The 19955-nt window shown below is 37.0% G+C and overlaps 1 protein-coding gene across 2 annotated transcripts in view; it reads left to right on the top strand.

The window, feature by feature from the left end:
- Nucleotides 1-19253, top strand: part of unc5da (unc-5 netrin receptor Da) — a 258001-nt gene extending 238748 nt beyond the window's left edge. For both annotated transcript variants that reach the window (XM_077232809.1, XM_077232810.1), the window contains exons 12-17: nucleotides 5447-5618; nucleotides 8587-8814; nucleotides 11780-11929; nucleotides 13143-13307; nucleotides 13730-13908; nucleotides 18296-19253. In XM_077232809.1, the coding sequence (XP_077088924.1) occupies nucleotides 5447-5618; nucleotides 8587-8814; nucleotides 11780-11929; nucleotides 13143-13307; nucleotides 13730-13908; nucleotides 18296-18536 (1135 nt within the window). In that variant the 3' untranslated portion in view covers nucleotides 18537-19253. The remainder of the gene's footprint in view (nucleotides 1-5446; nucleotides 5619-8586; nucleotides 8815-11779; nucleotides 11930-13142; nucleotides 13308-13729; nucleotides 13909-18295) is intronic.
- The last annotated feature ends 702 nt before the right edge of the window (nucleotides 19254-19955 follow it).

Below are 19955 nucleotides of genomic sequence, written 5' to 3'. Positions count from 1 at the left end.
TCACAGTGATAGGATTGAGTTTGCTCAGACCTCTGGGCTATTTGCAGAGCTTAAAGCTCTCCTGTACCCTTCCCTGTGGATTCACCTGGACATCACACGGAACATTTTGTATTACTAGGAAATGATTCACACTGTGTTAATGAAAGCAGACTTGTTTTTTGTTATCCTGCCGGATATTAAACTTGTAAATCAATAGGTGATGTATCTCCTTGTTATTAGCGCTGCATCTCCGGCTCCTTACATTTGATGAACCATGGGAAATGAATAATGGCTGGACCTATGCATGCTAGCTAGCATTCACTTTTGACAGGGCTAGAATTTTTAAAGGTTGTTAAAATGACTGGAATTTACAGCGACAAAGCAATGGCAACAGTAGCCGTGTCCAAGTCTTTCACAGAATTATAATTGGATGCAAATAAACAGCTGACTTACTGCAGTTTAGTTTAGACATGATGGAGAAGTCCACATAGAGGGACATAATAATGATAAACTGTTTTTGTTGCTTAATATATTTCTAGAAACCTTGACAAAAGTTTGTAAAAAATATACAAATAAAGAGAGAGAGAGAGAGAGAGAAAGAGAGAGAGAGAGAGAGAGAGAATAAATTCCATTCTGCAAGGATGCACTAAATTTATCAAAACTTTATCGAACTTTCTATTCATCAAAGAATCTTTAAGAAAAGGTATTAAACTGTTTTCAACGTTGATAATAATAAGAACTGTCATTAATAATTGAGCCCCAACAATAATTGATAACTGAGCAACAAATCTGCATTTTAGAATGATTTCTGTAGGGTCATGTGCCAAAGTAATGGCTGCTAAAAACACACAGCTTTGCCATTATAGGAATAAATGTCATTTTAAACATTTCAGTTCTTTTAACTTGTAATAATATTTCACATTATTACTGAATTTACTGTAGTTTTTGATCACTTGGATCTGTCTTGGATAACATAAGAGACTTCTTACATTAAAAATAAATCTTAATTATTTCACAATATTTGATAGGTAGTGTATGGCAATTAATGCACTTAATCATTGATTGTTCAACTTTGATGGTATGATGTACTGTATTATGTGCCTGCTGAAATGTTCATAAAAATATTCTACTACGGAATGATTCGTTTTTTAACTGCAAGGAAACGCATTCCTTGTCAGAATGCAATGAGCAGCAATATTTTCAAACGTTTACCAGTATAAATAACATTAGGGCATCTAGCTGAATAAATGCCTTCTAGCAACCAGTAATACTGCCTGATGGGTTACACATTATTCCGATGGTCCACTTTAGACATTCTATAAGTAACTTTGCAACTGAATGTCAACTAGGCTGTTAGTAGAATAAGTTGACCTGTAGCTGCAAAGATACTTATAGTCAGTAGAATGTCTGTTGGGGGACAATGAAAATGAAGTGTTAGCGGATATTAAGCAGACAGTCTACTAATACTCCAATGACTGCTAGTTGACCGTTGTTGTGAATTTACTCATAATTATTAGTAGAATGTCTAAAGTGGACCATCGAAATAAAGTGTTACTGCCTGATGACCTCCCATGTCAAAATTCCCGTAAGTGTGAACAGGGTTTTATAGTCAAATACTTCCCTTCTCCTAGACACTGTGATCTAAAAGGGATAATTGTTCATATTGATCAGGCCATAATGCCTGTGGCACAAAATGCAATGAAGACGCTTGTTGAGGGGGTTTCCTCAGGGAGCCGTTTTGATTTCAATTAGTTAAAGTATGGTCTCTAGGCTTGTGTCTGTATGAGGAAAAAGGAGAATATTAAAGAATCACAATCAGAGGCGTTGTGGCTCACTTGGTGCTCTAGATGAGATAGGCTTAACATAACCAAATGACAAAAAAAGGCTTTTTAGCAAGTTACATGTTAATTTTGTAAGTATAAGACATGCTAGTGTAGTGATAAACTAGACACAGGCAAAATATATTTTCTTTTTAGTAAAGTAATTTTAATACAACTGAACTTGCCAGATGCATTTTCATTATATGGAAACAAGTAGCTTTAAAAATAAATAAAAAATCAACTAATGGTTTGATTTTGATAGCTCTGTGTCTTCCACAGGGAAAAAGGTAATGAGTTTGTAAGGTGAATAGATGATGACTGGATTTTTATCTAAAATCTGAATGGCTTGACCAAATTTACAGACACGAATAAGTGATTTATTATAGTTTAAATTATAAATTAAAAATTTTAATATATCTTTTATTTTTATGTTTTCCATTTTCTTTTGAACGTTTTAGTAATTTAGTCATTTATTGTTATTTTAAGTCTATATAGCTTTTTTCATTTTACTTAATTTAGGACATTAAGTTAAAATAAATGAAAATGAGAAATGTTGTCTTGGCAACTACTAGCTGAAATAAAATGTTTAAGGATAAACTATGTTTATTTAGTTAATGTGTGTTAATGTGTTAACCCTGCTGCCAAAGTCATAATTATCTGAGGTACTTTTTTTTTCTGACTGAATGTTTTTCTAGTGTTTGCTGGAGTTTCATTAAACGACTGTAAATGTCAGGTAACGCTCTCTCTCCTCTCCAGAATGGCAAAACAAGCTTAGCTGCTTCATCAGAGTTAATTGCTTTTATTTCAGACACAAAAGAGTTTGGATGCAATGCCAATAAATGGAGGAAGTTGGGAGGAAACAGGTAAATTATTCAATATAAATAAATCAACATGTAAACAAACAGTGCAGATGGAGTGAGACAGCGATTAGAAGGTTGTTCAGTGACTGGCCTGTTGGTACGATACAGTGTCGAACATTGTAATTGGACGGCTGTCTCAGCCTGCCACCTGCTTAGAATGAGAAAAACGGCTCCGGTTGTAAAATAAACACTTACGATCCCGTATGTTCATCAGAAGCAGCATTACTAGCGAGCTGTTGTCAAAATCCATTACCTTAAAGAGATAGTTCACCCAAAATGAATATTCATTCCTCATTTACTCACCCTCCTGTTGTTCCAAACCTTTCTTCTGTGGAACAAATATGTGTTTTTGTCCATACAGTGGAAGTCAATGGTTACCAAAACTATTTGGTTTCCAGTATTCTTCAGAATATCTTATTTTGGGCATTTAAGTGTTGAACTTTGGCCTGTTTGTGCTAAAAATATGAGTGATTCTAACAATAGCTTATTGATGAAAGCTAAGTTATTACTTTTCTAAGCAATTAGGACATTGGATTTTTTGGTGACACTTTAGTTTAGGGTCCGATTCTCACTATTAAATCGTTGCATATTAGCATGCATATTACTAGGTTATTGGCTGTTTAATAGTACTTATAAAGCACATATTAATGCCTTATTCTGCATGACCATATCCTACATCCCTTAACCCTATACCTAAACTTAACAACTACCTTGCAAATTATTAATAAGCAGTAATTAGGAGTTTACTGAGGCAAAAGTCATAGTTAATAGTTAGTTAATAGTGAGAAATAGACCCTAATCTAAAGTTTGACCGGATTTTTTTTCCTGTCCGACAATAAAACAGGTAAAAATGTCCAAACATGGATATTTGGGCTAGTTACAATATAGCAAACACCCAAGCAAAACTATTGAGAACACCTTAGCATCATGGTTTCACATGGACAAACACCACTCAGTGTTAAAATCTAGTTTGAATCTCTGTGCACAAAGTAATGAATGGTAAATCATCCTGGTTCTGTTGACAGCAGGTGTCTGGTTCATGTAATCTGCTGAGTCAGTGTGTTTTCCATGGCGCCACCCAGGCTATTGTGAACTCCCCCTGCAGTAGATGACTAATCCTTGTTGAGGATCCACAGCAGTCATATCGATCGACACTAACACGTCCAAACTGTCTCAATATGTCACCAGGCTCCTCAGAAGGCACTTCAAACAACACCATCGACCAGTGAACTCACACACACACACAAACATACACGCACACACACACACACACACACACACACACACTGATCCACACCCGATCAAGTCCAACTGCCCTTCGGAATCACCTCAACCAGCACAAAGTACAATATATCTGTATTAGCGCTGAGTCTGCAGGCTTTGTGTTTGCATGGAGAGCTGTGTGACTACTTGACGTGTTTCCATTAACAAATCTGCTTGTATTTCTAGCTAATGTTTGTTAGTGGTGTAATCACAGTAGCTCACCCTCGTGTTTATTAACCAAACGAATTCCATTTATTTTAACGTTGGCATCTTCTGTTGAAATCAATACTGTCATTTTGACACATATTGAGTGAGGATATGCCATGAGCATTTCACACAAGTTGATCTCTTGATCTGTATTTTATTTTAATAGTGGTCAGGAAGTTTTAATTTGGGGAAAACGTTTTAGAAAAATTTATTCACCGGTAGTTTCACTGCTTTAAGGCATACCAGTATTATGGGGTGAAATCATTTCTAAAATATTATGTTCACACAGTGAACGTGACTTCACCAAGTGCAACATGTTCCTGGATCAACATCTTTGTTGATCCTGGAACAACATTCCAATCAACGAATCAGATTTGAGGGACATGTTTACAGTTTGTCAAATTTAGGCTTAAACCAGGGTTAGGTGCTTCAACATTAGTATTATTTAGCTATCATTTCGCTCTGATTTCAGGGATAATTTCGGGTAAGGTTTAGGGGTAGGACTAAATTTTCAGGAATGTTGTTCCAGGATCAAAAAAATATGTCTTATTTAGCAAAATTATGGGAGTGTGCACAAAAACATTGTTTATTATAAGCGCCTTAAATGCTGAAGCTGTATTCTGATTGGCTGTTAATATTTATCGTTCATCAGCTGCAAAAAAAAAAAAAATCTGAATGTGATTTCAACGATGTCATTCCTCGTTATTGTTATGGCTGTCATGTGGACTTATTAAAACTTATTATGTAAGTAACTGACCTTACACTAAGTTTCGCCTTAAAGCATCACTGACCAATCCTGCTTTAACAACTGATGCTGACCGCTAGTTTAATTTCTTTTTGTATTGGAACTCAGTGTTTGAAACGTTTAATAAGTTTTAGGGAGACTATCCAAAAATATGATTTAATGCTGTTTCCAGGTCACAATTGATTCCAGCCCACGTAAGGATAGTATCTTATTGAAAATCTTGCTGAAATCTCTAGTTCATTCCTATGGGATCTTTTGAAACGCTTGTCAGAGTTAGCAGCTGTAACCAAGGGAGGCGGAGCTTAGCAAAACGTCAATTCCAACCTTTTACTGGACTTTTTTCTTTCTGCAAGCGTGTGTGTTTCCATCTGATCTCTAGTGCCAATTAAGTAGAATCAGAAGCATTACTTTGTGCATTTATTCATTTAGCAGATGCTTTTATCTAAAGTAACTTACAAATGAGGGAAAAATACAGTGGTAAATCATTAGGAACCAACAGTATTAGCATAGCCACAATAAACATTTTTTTTAACAATATCAGTTAATCTCTCTTTCTGTCTCTTTACCTGCAGTGCTTTGTCTGATGAAGGTCAGGAGATACTTTTGAGTCCTGAAGTAACGTACGGCCCTCCTGGCTTGACCCTTTCCTGCCCTGTTGCCTTGACGATAGCCCACTGTGCAGATGTGAGTTCAGAAGACTGGAATATCAAGCTTAAGAGACAAACCCAGGACAACAGCTGGGAGGTAAGGCTGACATAAGAATAGTATCATTATTAAACCCTTCAAGTTAGTCTTTAACCAACGTGCTGAATAGGGCATCCTTGAATGAGTGTAGATTATTTAAACTCTGAATCATGTAGTTTAATGGGAAACGGCAGTGTGCTCTGCTGGCAATTATAAAGAACTGAAGTGTCATTCTGAAGTAAGAATGCTGAAGGTCACCATTGTAACAAAATCAATAGATATGCCCTCTTCATCGTAGACTGATGTTCCTACATTGAGTGCACTTTAAGAACATCTCTCTGTGTTTCTGTTATTAACACAGTCCTTTCCCTTTGATATTTTGCTGTTCTTTATAAGAGAGGGATTCATACTGCTCTTACATGTTGAAAGAACTTCATCAAAGTTAAGCTGGAGATCACTGACACAAGCCGACCCTGGAGAAACCATCTCTGTTTGTATTAGTGTAGTGCAGCAAGCGTGTGTGTGCGACTTGACATTTAAGCAGACTATAATCAAACGCAGACTCTCTAATTCAAAGACACATCACAATACCAATCAACTCCTTTTCTTTCGGTGCAATCGAGTCATTTTGACGCTGTGTTAAAGACGCGGAGACCTTTGACAGTTGTTTGAAATAATGAGCTTTTTCAAGCAGGCATAATACGAGAGCAAGCGATAGGCGGATAGAGAGTAATGTCACTGCAGAATTGAGAATAACACCTTTTTTGTGCATTTTACTGTGTGTGTGTGTGTGTGTGTGTGTGTGTGTGTGTGTGTGTGTGTGTGTGTGTGTGTGTGTGTGTGTGTGTGTGTGTGTGTGTGTGTGTGTGTGTGTGTGTGTGTGTGTGTGTGTGAGAGAGAGAGAGAAAGCACACTTTATGTGCACCCACTGATTTGTGGGTAATAGGCAATGGTTTCTGTGCGATGGTGTGTTTAGACAGGAAATATCAAGCTTTCTGCCGTCACAAATGGTTCGGATCGCTTCAGGGGGCAAAGTTATGCTTAGCTTTAGCTATATACAGCCAGTGAAATGGAGACCCTGGACTCAGAGTTCCTGCTGGCCGCAACACACCCACTGTTCCTGACATTCAAATACCAGATGCATATAATAATAATCAAGCTGTGCTTCCATCTGCAGAGCTATAAAGAAAAGGGAAGCATAATTTCAGCTAAAGATCTTCACCTTTCTCTAACATGTTTATGTACGTTTATGCTGACCGAGGATTTTATAAAGTGAAGCGGCCTGTGAAAAGCCTCAGGGTTGCCAAAAGTAAGTAGCTGTCAGTGCTTATGGCAACGAGGCCTACTTTGCACACTTTTATGGCAACGAGGCCTCTCTCCTACTTAAAAGTAATTGAAGCATGTTCTAGAAAAGAAAAACAGTCGATCAGCATGGATATTCTTGGATGTTTCTATTAATCATACTTGTACTATATAAACATTGCAGCGTATCTTATAGCATGTCAGTGGTGTACTTAAGTGAAGGCAAACAATTATGTTTTTCTTCAAGATGGGGAAGGCAATTCAAAAACAATGATTCTAACACTAATTGAAATCAAATATTCTGAAACATTTGATTAACAAATAAATACATAACAGATTACACACCATCTGGTGGTTTTCATGGATTTTCACCAAAACAATTACTTAAAAACCTTAAGGAAATTTAATTGTAGTTCATTATTTTAGTGCAGAATTTATATTGCAGTATTTTCCCTGTAAATTATTATATCAATAATGTATTACCGTTTCATTTAATAAATTATTAAAATAATAAAATATAAATTAAACAAAATACTCAAATAAATATAAAAGGATAAAACCATATATTTAAATGTATAATTAATTAAAATGTTTAATATATTTTTTTCAAAGATATGCATTTCCATTAAGTTTTTTTCTACTTTTATTACTTTTTTAAAAGGGGTTCAAAAAGTTCAAAATGCTTCTACTCAGCCGCAGTCACGAGCATTTTGTCATGCATTGTCAGAATTAAAAGTGTTATAAATATGGAAAAAGTGAACGTTTAAAGTTTTAGTGCCAGATTTACTAACCGCTTGCGCCAGTGCAAACCCTCTTTTTGACGTTAAAAAAATACTGTCAGGATTTACTAGCAGGGTTGGACAGGGTGTGGACATGGCTGACCTTACTGCATATGCATTTGTTTCAGTTTCTCTTTCAGACGCAAAATTTATGGGAGGAGAGTATTTAAATTAATCATGTAAGGTGATTTACTAAGGTTTGCGCTAGTCAATTTACTGATATATTTGCACCATTATGTAATGCCCCCAAAAGAAAATGTCTTAAACCAGATGCTAATTTGTGCTGCTCTGGGTAGATTGTGTTATTGGTCTTTATGGAAATGATCCGGCTGTGTTTGTGTTCTTTAATTTGCGCGTCATGAGTAGATAACGCGCAGAACTTTCCACTTCCATCTGCGTTTTTTTAGAATTGCGCTCTTATGCTAATTTGCCCGGTTTAGTAAATCTGGCCCTTAAAAAGTTTACAGGTTTTGATAGATTTGTGACATCATCAGTCACCACAGTTGTCCCCAATAGCAAAACCGGTTGTATTTTATTCTGATAAAGTATCCCTTTAGACATTCTGTTGACTTTGAAGTAACATTGCTCTTGCATGTCAACTCACTCTCATTTGAGTATTGATTCAGTATTAATAGACTGTTGGGGAAGGGTTTGTAGAATAAGTAAGTAAGTAATAAGACATGTACTTGCAAAGTTACTTATAGTCAGTAGAATGTCTGTTGATGGACCATCACATTAAGTGTTAGCAGATATTAAGCAGACAGTCTACCAATACTCTAATGAGAGTTAGTTGACATGTACGAAGGTGAAACGTTACTTATAGTCAACAAAATGTCTAGGGGACCATCAAAATAAAGTGTTAATCGCAGTCGATGTTGTGTAAGAATTTTACGTATGACTCATCAACTGTTGGATTTTGACTGTGAGTGTATGTGTGTTTCTGACAGGAGGTGATGACTGTGGAAGAGGAGAGCACTTCTTGTTACTGCCTGTTGGACACTCAGTGCTGCCACCTGTTGGTGGAGAGGCCGGGGTGTTACGCTTTAGTGGGAGAGGCCCTCACACAGACGGCTGGGAAGAGACTCCGACTGGCTGTGTTTGGAAACATGGAGCCCAACTTCCTCAACTACAACATTCGAGTGTACTGTGTCGATGATATGCCCCATGCCTTTCAGGTGTGTAAAGACTTTTAAGTTTGTTTGTGTGTTTGTGTGTGTGTGTACATTATTGATAACCACATATGTTGTCTCGGATCCTGACCCGCTAGCTAAGCCCAAAGTATACTTTGGTTTTTTTGTACGCTCACATTTGTACTCAAAGCCTTTTAATGTATATTCAATTTTACATGTACGTACACAGGCGGTCAATGCATGCACATTATGACAACTTGTACTACCCCTCCTGAGCAATCTCTCGCCACAAATTATAACCCATCTTAATCATCTTTTAGGCTGAAGTTGTACAAATGCAGATGCTTTCTAACATCCTCGCATAATCTCTCATCCACGTAGCCATCCATAGTTGTTGTAACTTGCACACGTTTCTGTCTCTTCTCAGAGATGGGTGAGATACGTGGGTCAGTGGATCTACCATTGGAGAAAGCGTAACAGCTAACTTGGATCACGTGTGCCTTGATAACCAATGACATTAGAGTCTTGACATCATTGTATTTTGTTCAGATGTGCGACAGTCAATCACTGTTTGCGGATACCATAAAAATGAATGAGAAGTGCCGTAAACTGAATCACACCTGTCGCCTAATTGTCCGTGACTTCTCTTATAAAACACTTGTTTTTATGTAAACTCTAAAAATAAATGAATCCAAAACTAATTATTAAGAGCAAACATGTTGAAGATTAGCCGATGGGTTGTCGAATCATTAAATGTTAAGACTTTTTCCCTGTCCTCTATTGACATCCACTCAAAAAACTACCTCAGGTCTCCTTCCCTGCTTAACACAGCATTAGTAAACATTTCGCCTTTCTTTTTTTCTTTTGCCAACATTGAAAGCTTGCCTACAAGTGGCTTTGTCTCTTCTGTTTATTCAGCACTTCGCATAGTGAGTACACTCACTGAACGGTGACCCTAACGTACGTGTAAAACGATATGTACACTGTGGGCTTAAAGAATCCAGCAGTTCATTCAAACCAGCATGGAAAATCATTAATTCCGCTGGGTGTGTTTTCGGCATTCACATGTAGGCTTCTTACATGTCATGATACATATTCCCTTCATACTGCATATGACATTAGATGGAAATCCACAGCTTATTGGATATTTGCATTCATGGGGCAGCATGTTATGGCTAGCTGTCATGCCCTGTGGGTACTCTGGTTTTACGCTCCACTGAAAGTCAGCTGGACCAATCTCATACACACACACACACACACATCTCCTGCTAACTGATAGAATGGCTTCTTAAATTACAAAGACACGGTTAGCCACTCGCATACTTCATGCGATCACTACGTGACTGAATTTTTTCTGAACGCAAATTAAAAGTGATTTACATTCTGTTAAGCGTAACGTCTAGCTGAGCGGACACGGCTTCAGAGAAGTCTTTGTTGTACACACACATAACTTACAATCTCTTCACTTTATGAAGAAAGCATAATATGTCATTTATATTTAATGTCTCACATAGATATTTTCTTCTCGGTTACGGAGATGTGGAGATGTCTTTGTGTGGTATTGAAGCCTCAAGACATACACATACTGAATTGGTGGTTCTATTTTTCCCTCTCTCTCCCAAACTCACACACACAAACAAAGTACTGATGTCTGGAGTGGCTTTATGTTCAAGCTAAATTAATGAACTTCAATATATATTTTGGAATAGTATTATGCCTTCATTAAAGGTTCCAGGGTTTAAGGTCCCAAAATGTACCGACCCAAAACGTTTGAATAGTAGTGTATGTATACAAGGGAAACCAATGTATCTTGTAGAATGACCTGAATAATGTCTCAACAAAATAAGAGTTAAGTGAAGTGAAAAGACTCAATATCTCAATATAAAAACAATTGAAGTCATGGAATGTCCCATTAAAAAAAATGTAAACCCAACGTGTGTGTGTGTGTGTATGTGTGTGTATGTGTGTGTGTGTGTGTGAGAGAGAGAGAGAGAGAGAGAGAGAGAGAGAGAGAGAGAGAGAGAGAGAGAGAGAGAGAGAGAGAGAGAGAGAGAGAGAGAGAGAGAGAGAGAGAGAGAGAGAGAGAGAGACAGATCTCGGCTCTGTGAAGTCTTCTTTCCCAACAGGACACACTCACAAGTGACTGGTCAAAGATTGTATTTCTCCACACCAAAGCACTCTTCCACTTTGTTTACCCAGCCGTTCACCCAGCATTTTTTCTCTTCTTTTGTACTCTTTTGTTGTCAGTGTTGTTTGCATTTCACAAAACAGCAAATTAATTCCTCTCTGGAAACTGAACGAATTCAAGCCAGGATCGATCAGCAGCCATCACAGCGAGAGACTATTTTCCTGTCTTTTGTGACGGAGAGAGAGAGAAAGCAAGAGAGAGAGAGAGACCTAATGCTTTTAATGCTACTGTGCCATTGTCAACAATTCCCACAGAATAGATGCAAAGAGCACAAAATCACCCGTGCCTTTCATCAATGCTGATTCTATCCATCCAGTGTCTCTCGCTCCTGTTCTGCATGCCATTTTGTGTGCGTGTTGCATTTGTGCAAACAGTAAAGGTAGGCGATGTTCATTGTATTCGACCGAGTTGGTAATTGAAGGCATTGTACCTTTAGATTTATTAGTTGTTGTGTTTCTAAATTTTGTTTTGGGTTTTTGGGGTTTTTTTAGACTCAGGGTGTTATTGTAATTCCATTCTTGTAGATGAAAAATGCAATGCAGGCATTTCTTCGACCTGTTTGTTGGTCTATGGGTTGGAAACGTCAGCCTCGCGTTAGATGCAGGTTTTTAATCACTTTCTGCTTCATCTTCTCGGGTTATGAAGATTAAAGGTGCCGCTAGATCCAGAAAATAGCTGTTGTGTAATGTGGGAGGGCTGTTTTTCACCTGAATAATTTAAACGTGAGCAGTCAGTTGAGTTCTGTTCCTGTTGTAGGGTATTATATGTGTCAGAGCGTGTTTATGCATGAGTTTTTATATCTGTATTTACTCTTCCTCGCAGGAGGTGGTATCCATGGAACGGGGTCGAGGTGGACGACTCCTGGAGGAACCCAAGACCCTGCTCTTCAGAGCGAACTCTTTCAGCCTACAGGTCTCCATCCAGGACATCCCCCAGTTCCTCTGGAGCATCAAACCTTTTACCACCTGCCAGGTGCTGTCCTCATAAATATGGATGCCAGCTTCGTATGAATATGCATGAGTTTTGTTAATATGCATATGAGCTGAATATTAATAAGATGTCAAATTCCAGTGTTCATTTGACTGGTCATATGAATATTAATACTGCTCTGTAGTTTAGCCAGAGGCTGTGGTAGGAATTTAGCTGGAGATAAGGATGTCTTTTCACCCTGTATGGTTTTAACAGGAAAGTGTCAGTTAAATGTGTTTTTAAAAACTATTTAAATAGACAACTGTGGTATGTTACTGTTGTTATTCAAAGCCCCTAATCCTGAGTATTATAACTTTGGTGCTTTATACGTTTACAATTTATATCGATAGTCCACTTTAGACATTCTACTAACTATAAGTAAGATTGCAACTACACGTCAACTAACTCGCATTAGAGTATTAGTAGACTCTTAGGTTACAGTTAGTAGAATAAATTGACATGTACTTGCAAAGATACTTATAGTCAGTAGAATTTCTGTTGTGGGGGCGTCAAAATAAAGTGTTTAAGCAGACAGTCTAATTATACTCTAATGACTGATAGTTAACATGTAGTTGCAAAGTTACATATAGTTTGTAGAATGTCTAAAGTGGACTCATATCATGCAGCTTGTTGAGGTGAGATGTGCTCAGATGCATTTCTAAGCAATTTTTGCTTACTAGAAAATGAAACAATCCCCAAAAAATTGCACTTATATTGAAGAAGAGACCCAAACCATATCTAGAGCCCTTCATAACGGCTTTTTTTCGCTTGGACCGTATACAACACCCTATCACTATATAGCATTAGTATCATGGTGTCAGGTTGAGCATGGGAAAGCAGCACTCTCTATTTAGTTTTATTTGCTACACCAGCAGAGCTATTTGTCATTATTTGTATTATTTTATCAAATTGTTTCTGTTTTTGGATGACACATTCTCAAGAGAATGTTTTTCTCAATGCTGTTTACCCACCATTCCTTTCTTCATAAAGCTTTATGACCGCAGGCAAATTTTTATCCAAATCATACCCATAGCAAGCCCTGTTTTTTCATACTAGGCTGAGTTCTGGCAGGGCCGTCAGTGACATGACACTAAGTAAATTAGCTTCAGCAGCTCCAACAGCAGAATAACAATAAGGAGGAGAGGAGGCACATATACTTCCTATTGGTTCGCACTGAGATATTCACTCTTTCATTCTCCTTACTCTTTTGGTGCAGGAATTCTCCTTCTCTCAGGTGTGGGCCAGTAGCCAGTCTCCTCTGCAGTGTGCCTTTTCTCTAGAGCGCTACAGTCCAGCAGCCAATCAGCTCTCCTGTAAGATCAGTGTTCGGCAGGTCAAAGGTCATGAGCAGATCCTACAGGTCTACACCACTGTTGCTGAGGTTTGGAAGACACAAACTCATATATTAAAAAAAACAAAGATATTGACAAAGCGCAATAGAATTAGATAGCGTCTTGTGTTTGGAATATTGATGGTCCATTTTTTTTTATACAGTGGACCTTTTCGAAGTGGGTAAAACCTTAAATCTGGAGGTTCTGATGCAAAAAAAAAATATAAAATATTTATAATTGAATATGCAAATATCATGTTTTTCAGCAATCAAAAAATAAATTAATATTAAATGTGTTGATCCAAGTTATATTATTTGTGCTTTTGACATTAGTGGTCGATTTTCAAAACAAAAACTTGATAAACTGTCAACGTTTTTTTATATTTAATTAAAATAACTGTTCCAGATTGTTCTATCCCAATTTAACCCCTCTGTAAACTCTAATATATCACTGCAATACTTTTTTCCTTCAGAGTGAAAAAGACACAGTGCCATTCTTCACACAATCAGACTGTACCATCACCTCCCAGACGGGGTCCAGGGCCTTCAGAATCCCCCTGTCCATTCGCCAGCGAATCTGCGCGACCTTCGACACAGCAAATGCCAAGGGCAAAGACTGGCAGCTCTTAGCGCAGAAACTGCATATAGACAGGTGAGAAATTAATGTAAAAATACAGATAAACATGGACGTGCTTTGTCCATAAGTACACATACCGACGGTGACATACATGCTCAAATACAAAAAAAAACTGGATCTCAACATATGGAATCCCAAACATCTAATTTGCTCCATTTTCCTATAGCACATGGCCACATTAACCATCGGCAGAGCCACAGGCAGTAGCTGTAGTGCTGTAATGAGATCTCAATCATCCTGCAAGCCCCAGTACTAGGAGAACATACCTCATATCTGTGATAAAGCATTGACATAGATATGCACACATCTAAAGGGACAGTTCACTCTTAAATGCAAATTCTGTTATCAGTTACTCACCCTCATGTCATTCTAACCTGACATGTTTAACTGTGCCATATTTTGAATAGATGTGGATAGTGAACGGCTATATTTTTAATGAATTGAAAACTTGCTTCTTGGTCTGTTTGACACAAAATTGGTGCATGGCTTCAGAATACTTTACATTTAATGACTATATTGAATATATAGTCATATAGAACAGATTAATGCTACTTATATTAGGGGCATGTGCTGAAACTGACAAAGGGCAACCTCTCCCTTTTTTCCACCACCATGTAATCAGAATTCATTTAAGTACGAAAAATAGTTATATCATTTATATTTTTTTTATAAATGTTATAGTTATAAAAATATGTGTATATATATTTATTTTTTTCTTCTTTTGCTTTTTTTCTTTGCACACAAAAAGTTCAATAAAATATATATATATTTTTTAGCTATTCTGTTTGGTTTCAAAAGCTAGTTTGTATTATTTGGTTAACATTGCTCTACCTTCCCCTCTTCTCATAGTCACACATAAACATGAGTCAAGTATTTTTGAGAAACTATTTTGAAATATAATTTAAATAATTATGTCCAACTCAATTCCAGATTATAAGAAACTATAGCGATACAATGGTAGCCATACAACTATAGCATATCCAACATGTATCCGCCTACCTGGCAAAAACTTGATACTGTGGAGGACCGGGAATGTTGGTCTCTTGAAGGTCCCTTGTTCACTACACTTTCCCTAAAATAAGCCAGCAATGAAAATAAATAAATAAAATAGTGTGAAAAGTACAGTTGCAGTGAAAAGCATTTCCGAAGGATCACGTGACACTGAAGAGTACTGAACTTTAGTAATGATGCTGAAAATTCAGCTTTGATCACAGATATAAATTACTTTTTAAAATATTTAAATAGAAAACAGTTATTTTAGATTGTAAAAATATTTCACAATATTACTGTTTTTGCTGTATTTTGGATCAAATAAATTAAGCATTGGAAGGAATTAAATCATGAATTACATTCTGCATGATAAAATATAAAGATTTCACAGTGATCTTCTGTAATGTTTTTTTTTAGTTTCTACTACAACATTACTGTAGTAAAACCATGTTTTACTACATTTATACATGTGAGGACGAGCGGAGAGTATAGAATACCATAGATTAAAAAAAATATAGCGAATACGTGCATATCAACAGCCTTGAATTAACCATAATTTAATATTATTACCATAACAAGATGAAATGTTAATAAATTAAGTGTATCAGCAATCATAAATCAAAGAAGAAAATTTCTTAAAAATATATTACCTTGGTGACGACGAGGATCACTCAGTCGCTTTGTGTAGTTTCAGTACGAAACAGCGCGGGGGCGCGCCTGTGCTTATGATTTTCCGATGGTAAAAACAAATTATATGTTGTTGTATTGCTTATGAATATATTGTTAACATTTTACAAAAGTCAAACTCAAATATAGTTACGGGGATTTTGACCAGCGAATGTGTGCAAATGTGCATTTTGTCCGTCATTAAAACGGCGCCGGCGGTATCACATTACATTTTCATCAACGGGTTAAGTTTGTTGTAGCTATATAGGCGCTCAGTTTTTCCTTTTGTAAAATACATTTGGCCAAAATCGCATTTTATAAAAGATGAAATGCTACTGTATGCACAGGCTATTTAAGTGTAGGCTATGTATTGGGTATGACTAGATGGCAAATTCTAGCCTAGACCTCTCTCTCAGGTCCCACATGTATTAGTCAGACATCAAATAAATAAAATAGGAGCTTTTATAGACAAAGTGTTTAGTACTTATTCAAACAACAAGATATTTATTTACCCTTGCAAAACTTCGTTCAGCTGCTGTCTGCTGTGCGGCTGCTGCGGAGCTCCAGTTCATTCAGTCACGATAGAGGGGGCGGAGTTAGCGGGTTTACTGACAGTTTGAGGATCGAACAAGATTCACACAAGCTCTTTTTAAGAACTTTTATTGGCTAAATATTTTTAAAACAGACAGACAGACGTAAAGGGTGACCAATAGCATTGATTTATTGAAGAAGAAAAAAAACACCACCACCAAAAAAAAAGGGCACTTCGAGTGTAAGAGCAAAAAGGGCATGTGCTCTGCACAGGTTGAGCCCTACCTGTGCACGTGCCTGACTAGCTGTATCTATTTTTCTTTCCTTTTTTTTTCATTTACCATGGTGGTTTCAAAAATGTTTAACAAAAACATTGTGCAAAACCGATTCTGCGATCAAAATGTCCAGAAGGTTCTCGAGTTTAAAATCTATTTCATGTTTATTCGCTTCCCTGCAGCGGAGGTTGAATAAAACTTTCTTTCGTGACGTGGGTTTATTTTTGTAATATTTTCGACCAGGGATAAAAAGACAGAGTTGTTTTTGAAATGAGGATGGAAGAGTCGGACAGAAGGATTTAGGGGAATTTTCTAGCTGGTCAGAGCCCCAGGCAGTGTGTAATGAGAATGGCTCCTCCTTGTTAAGCGGATTTCTGCAATTACCTTCTGAGGATGTGCAAGCTTGTCTAAACCGCGCAGAGGGCAATTACCCAGAGAGAGAGCTGTGGTGCAGGAGCTGGCGTAGCGCAACACTGCCCCCTGTTGGAGTCTGAAACCCCACAGAAAATCAAAGAATGAGAGTGTTTACATCGCCCCATCAGCTCTGCGACATATTATTGATGGACTGTTTAATGGTGAGATTAAATATCTTGTTGAAAAGACCAGCGTGTGTTGTGACCTCACCAGGCTGTTTAAATAGCAAGTGTTTTCTAAAGGAAGACCATCATAACCAACTTGGAAATCTACCAGTGTCAGTTGTGTTTCTTCACTGCCATTCATAAATTCTCTTCCTAGGCCTCATGGGATAGTAAAGTGTCCATCGAATGTACGCAATCCAGAATCTCGGTGGAAGTAGTTTGTCATCTGTATACTTTTCGCCTACTACTTTCGTGTTTTTTGAACACTATGTTTTCATACTATTGTTTTCACATAGGCTACTATATAGTAGGGAAGTATTCAATTTCAGACACAGCGATTGTTTTTCTAAAATAGCATTAATGGAAGGTCAGCATGAGGTCAAAAGGAATTTCTTCTGCCATTTAATACAACCCAGTTGCATTAAATGTGGAGGCAGAAGATGGACTATGTCTGCTTCTTTAAGACACACACACACACACACACCTGCAGAATTGTGATTTTCTTTTCTGTGATTCAATCATGTCTCGAAGATGGGTTGATTTTCTTCAAGCAAAACTTCTTTAATATCCTTCTCGCTTTTATAAACTAATTTAACCATTTTGATATGTTGTTGGGGCAGGGGCATACAGGCATTACAGGATAACATTATTAAATTGAAAGTTATGCAGACTGAGAATCCTTGCAAAAGAGTGTAATAATTCAGTGTCTGAGCGGAATAATATGAGTTTATAAAAACAATCTTGTGGGTTAAAATAAAAATATGACGAAACACTATGCTTATTCGTGTATTCAAAACTGTTAACCTAACTGCTGATTTTCTTCAGCATTTATTAATTTAGCTTAATGTTAACTGTACATTTATAAATATACTGTTGTTAAAATGTTAAGTGTTCATTCATAATACATTAAATATTATTATTTTATACAACTTAAAAATGAAATAAGATGTAACATTAACCTAGAATAATAAATGCTGTTAAAAATATTGTCCATTGTTGGTTCATGAGACCTACCTAAATTAATGTTAATAAAATGAAACTTATATTCAAGTGTAACCAGTATTTTCTGTTTTCTGATTTGAGATTCATATTCACGCATGAATATGTAAAAGGTTGGTTTTCATGAACCAGTTTTGAACTTAAAATGATATAAAATACCAATGAAAGTATTTTTAAAATGCTTTTTTTTGCCAATACAATTTCATTAGCATTTTACTTCTCCTCACCATGCACTTGAATAGTCTTAAAAAATTAAGAGTTGAAATTTCATATTTGTTCCTGCTTTCTCTTAGAGGGACCTTGTTAAGTCATTGCAGACTGTGCTGTTAATCCAAGTTTGTGCTGATTTTTTTCCCCATACAGAAACTTGGGTTATTTTGCATGCCAGACGAGCCCGTCCGCTGTCATTCTCAGTTTATGGGAAGCTCAGCATCAGGAGCGGGGGGATCTGGACTCTTTGGCCAGCGCTTTGGAGGAAATCGGCAAAGTTCAATCTAAACACTCCACCAGCGTTGACACTCTGGACCGCATCAGCAAAACCATCCCCTCTGGCGACTCTACCATAAACTGCAGCATTGAGGAGCTAGACACCAACCACACCTGAGAACCGTTTCCTTGGAAATGAAGACTAAAACTGTCCTTATCGGAGATTAGAGGGTTCAACAAAGGGAGAGAGGAGGCAGTATTTGAGTTTGCCCCAGCCCTGCAAATAAGTTGCTCCTCCCTCTCCTTGACTAATAAAAACAGGGTGTTAAAGATGGGTTGTGACCAAATAAACAAGCTTCAGTGATTCACAGAAACTCACACATGCACACAGTATTCCTATCAAGTAACCTTAAATGCATCAGAACAAACTGACTTGTACACTGAGCCTGTCTGATGAAAATTTGCAGCTAAGGATTGTGGGTATGCTTTCACGATCATTTGTTTCCGTAAAGGCGAACTGAGAAAGTTTGACAGCCTAAATGTTTGACTTGCGGCCACAGACCGGGCTGCCTCAATGCTTCAGAGTGTTGAAGATTGTGTCGTCGTTTTTGTGGGACACTTTTGTTTTGCTTCTTTCCACAACGGTTGTCTGCATTTCTGAGTAACCTTCTGATTGCAAATAGATTTTTTTTTAAAAATCTAAAAAAATCTGTACTATTGAATACTATTAAAGCCTGTTGGATAGCAACCAGTGTAAACTGAGAGATGTACTCAAAGATAACCAAATCATATGTTGTTATACACCATTTACTTTTGCAGCTTATCAAAATGTATAATTATTATTATTGTTATGTTTTTGTCTAAAGGAAGAAATATAAAAGAGGAAAGCAGAAAAGGACTAATGCTTAATGAGAAAGTGTGATTTGAGGTTAGGAATATGATAATAAATTTAAAGGGACAGTTCATCTAAAAAAAACTATATTCTTCAAAATGAAGAAAGTCATAAAAGTAGAATATCCTAAATTCTCCTAAAGCCATATGATAGCTTTACATGAGAAACAGACTGAAATCTCCAGTCCCCATTTCTATTATTATGTTTAAAAAAAAAGTGACAAGTGCATTATTCAACATTTGTTTTTGTATTCCTTACACAAAAGAAACTGGAAGAACAAGAGGGCGAGAATGACGACAGAATTGTCACTTTTTGAACTATCCCTTTAAATGTGTCCAAGCTGACTGCTGATTGGTCCTCTGTGTAAATTCATCAGATAACCCAGTAAAGATCCATCAAACATATTTTGACAGGAACCTCTGATGGTTTGATCTGAATGTAGAGAACACGTACTCGTATCAACCCAGTGATTTCCATATGTGATTTTTTTTTTTCCCCCTGTTGTTTTATCTTTCCTCATACATCTAGTACCAGATTGTGACCTCATATTGGCCTGATGGAGTCAATGATAACAATTGAAAAAGCATTTTTAACACATCTCGCCTGCTGGAAACCTACAATGTGCTGACAGGTGCATATGCATACATGAATAATGATGCATATAATCAACCTCACATGGGAACATAAAGCGTACAGTATTTGCTG

The sequence above is a fragment of the Siphateles boraxobius genome, unplaced genomic scaffold (assembly GCF_051911475.1).
Source record: "Siphateles boraxobius isolate OS27281-9 unplaced genomic scaffold, OSU_SipBor_1 18, whole genome shotgun sequence".
NCBI lineage: Eukaryota > Metazoa > Chordata > Actinopteri > Cypriniformes > Leuciscidae > Siphateles > Siphateles boraxobius.
Note: the sequence above shows the minus strand (reverse complement) of the source record. Positions and strands in the feature narration are given on the sequence as shown.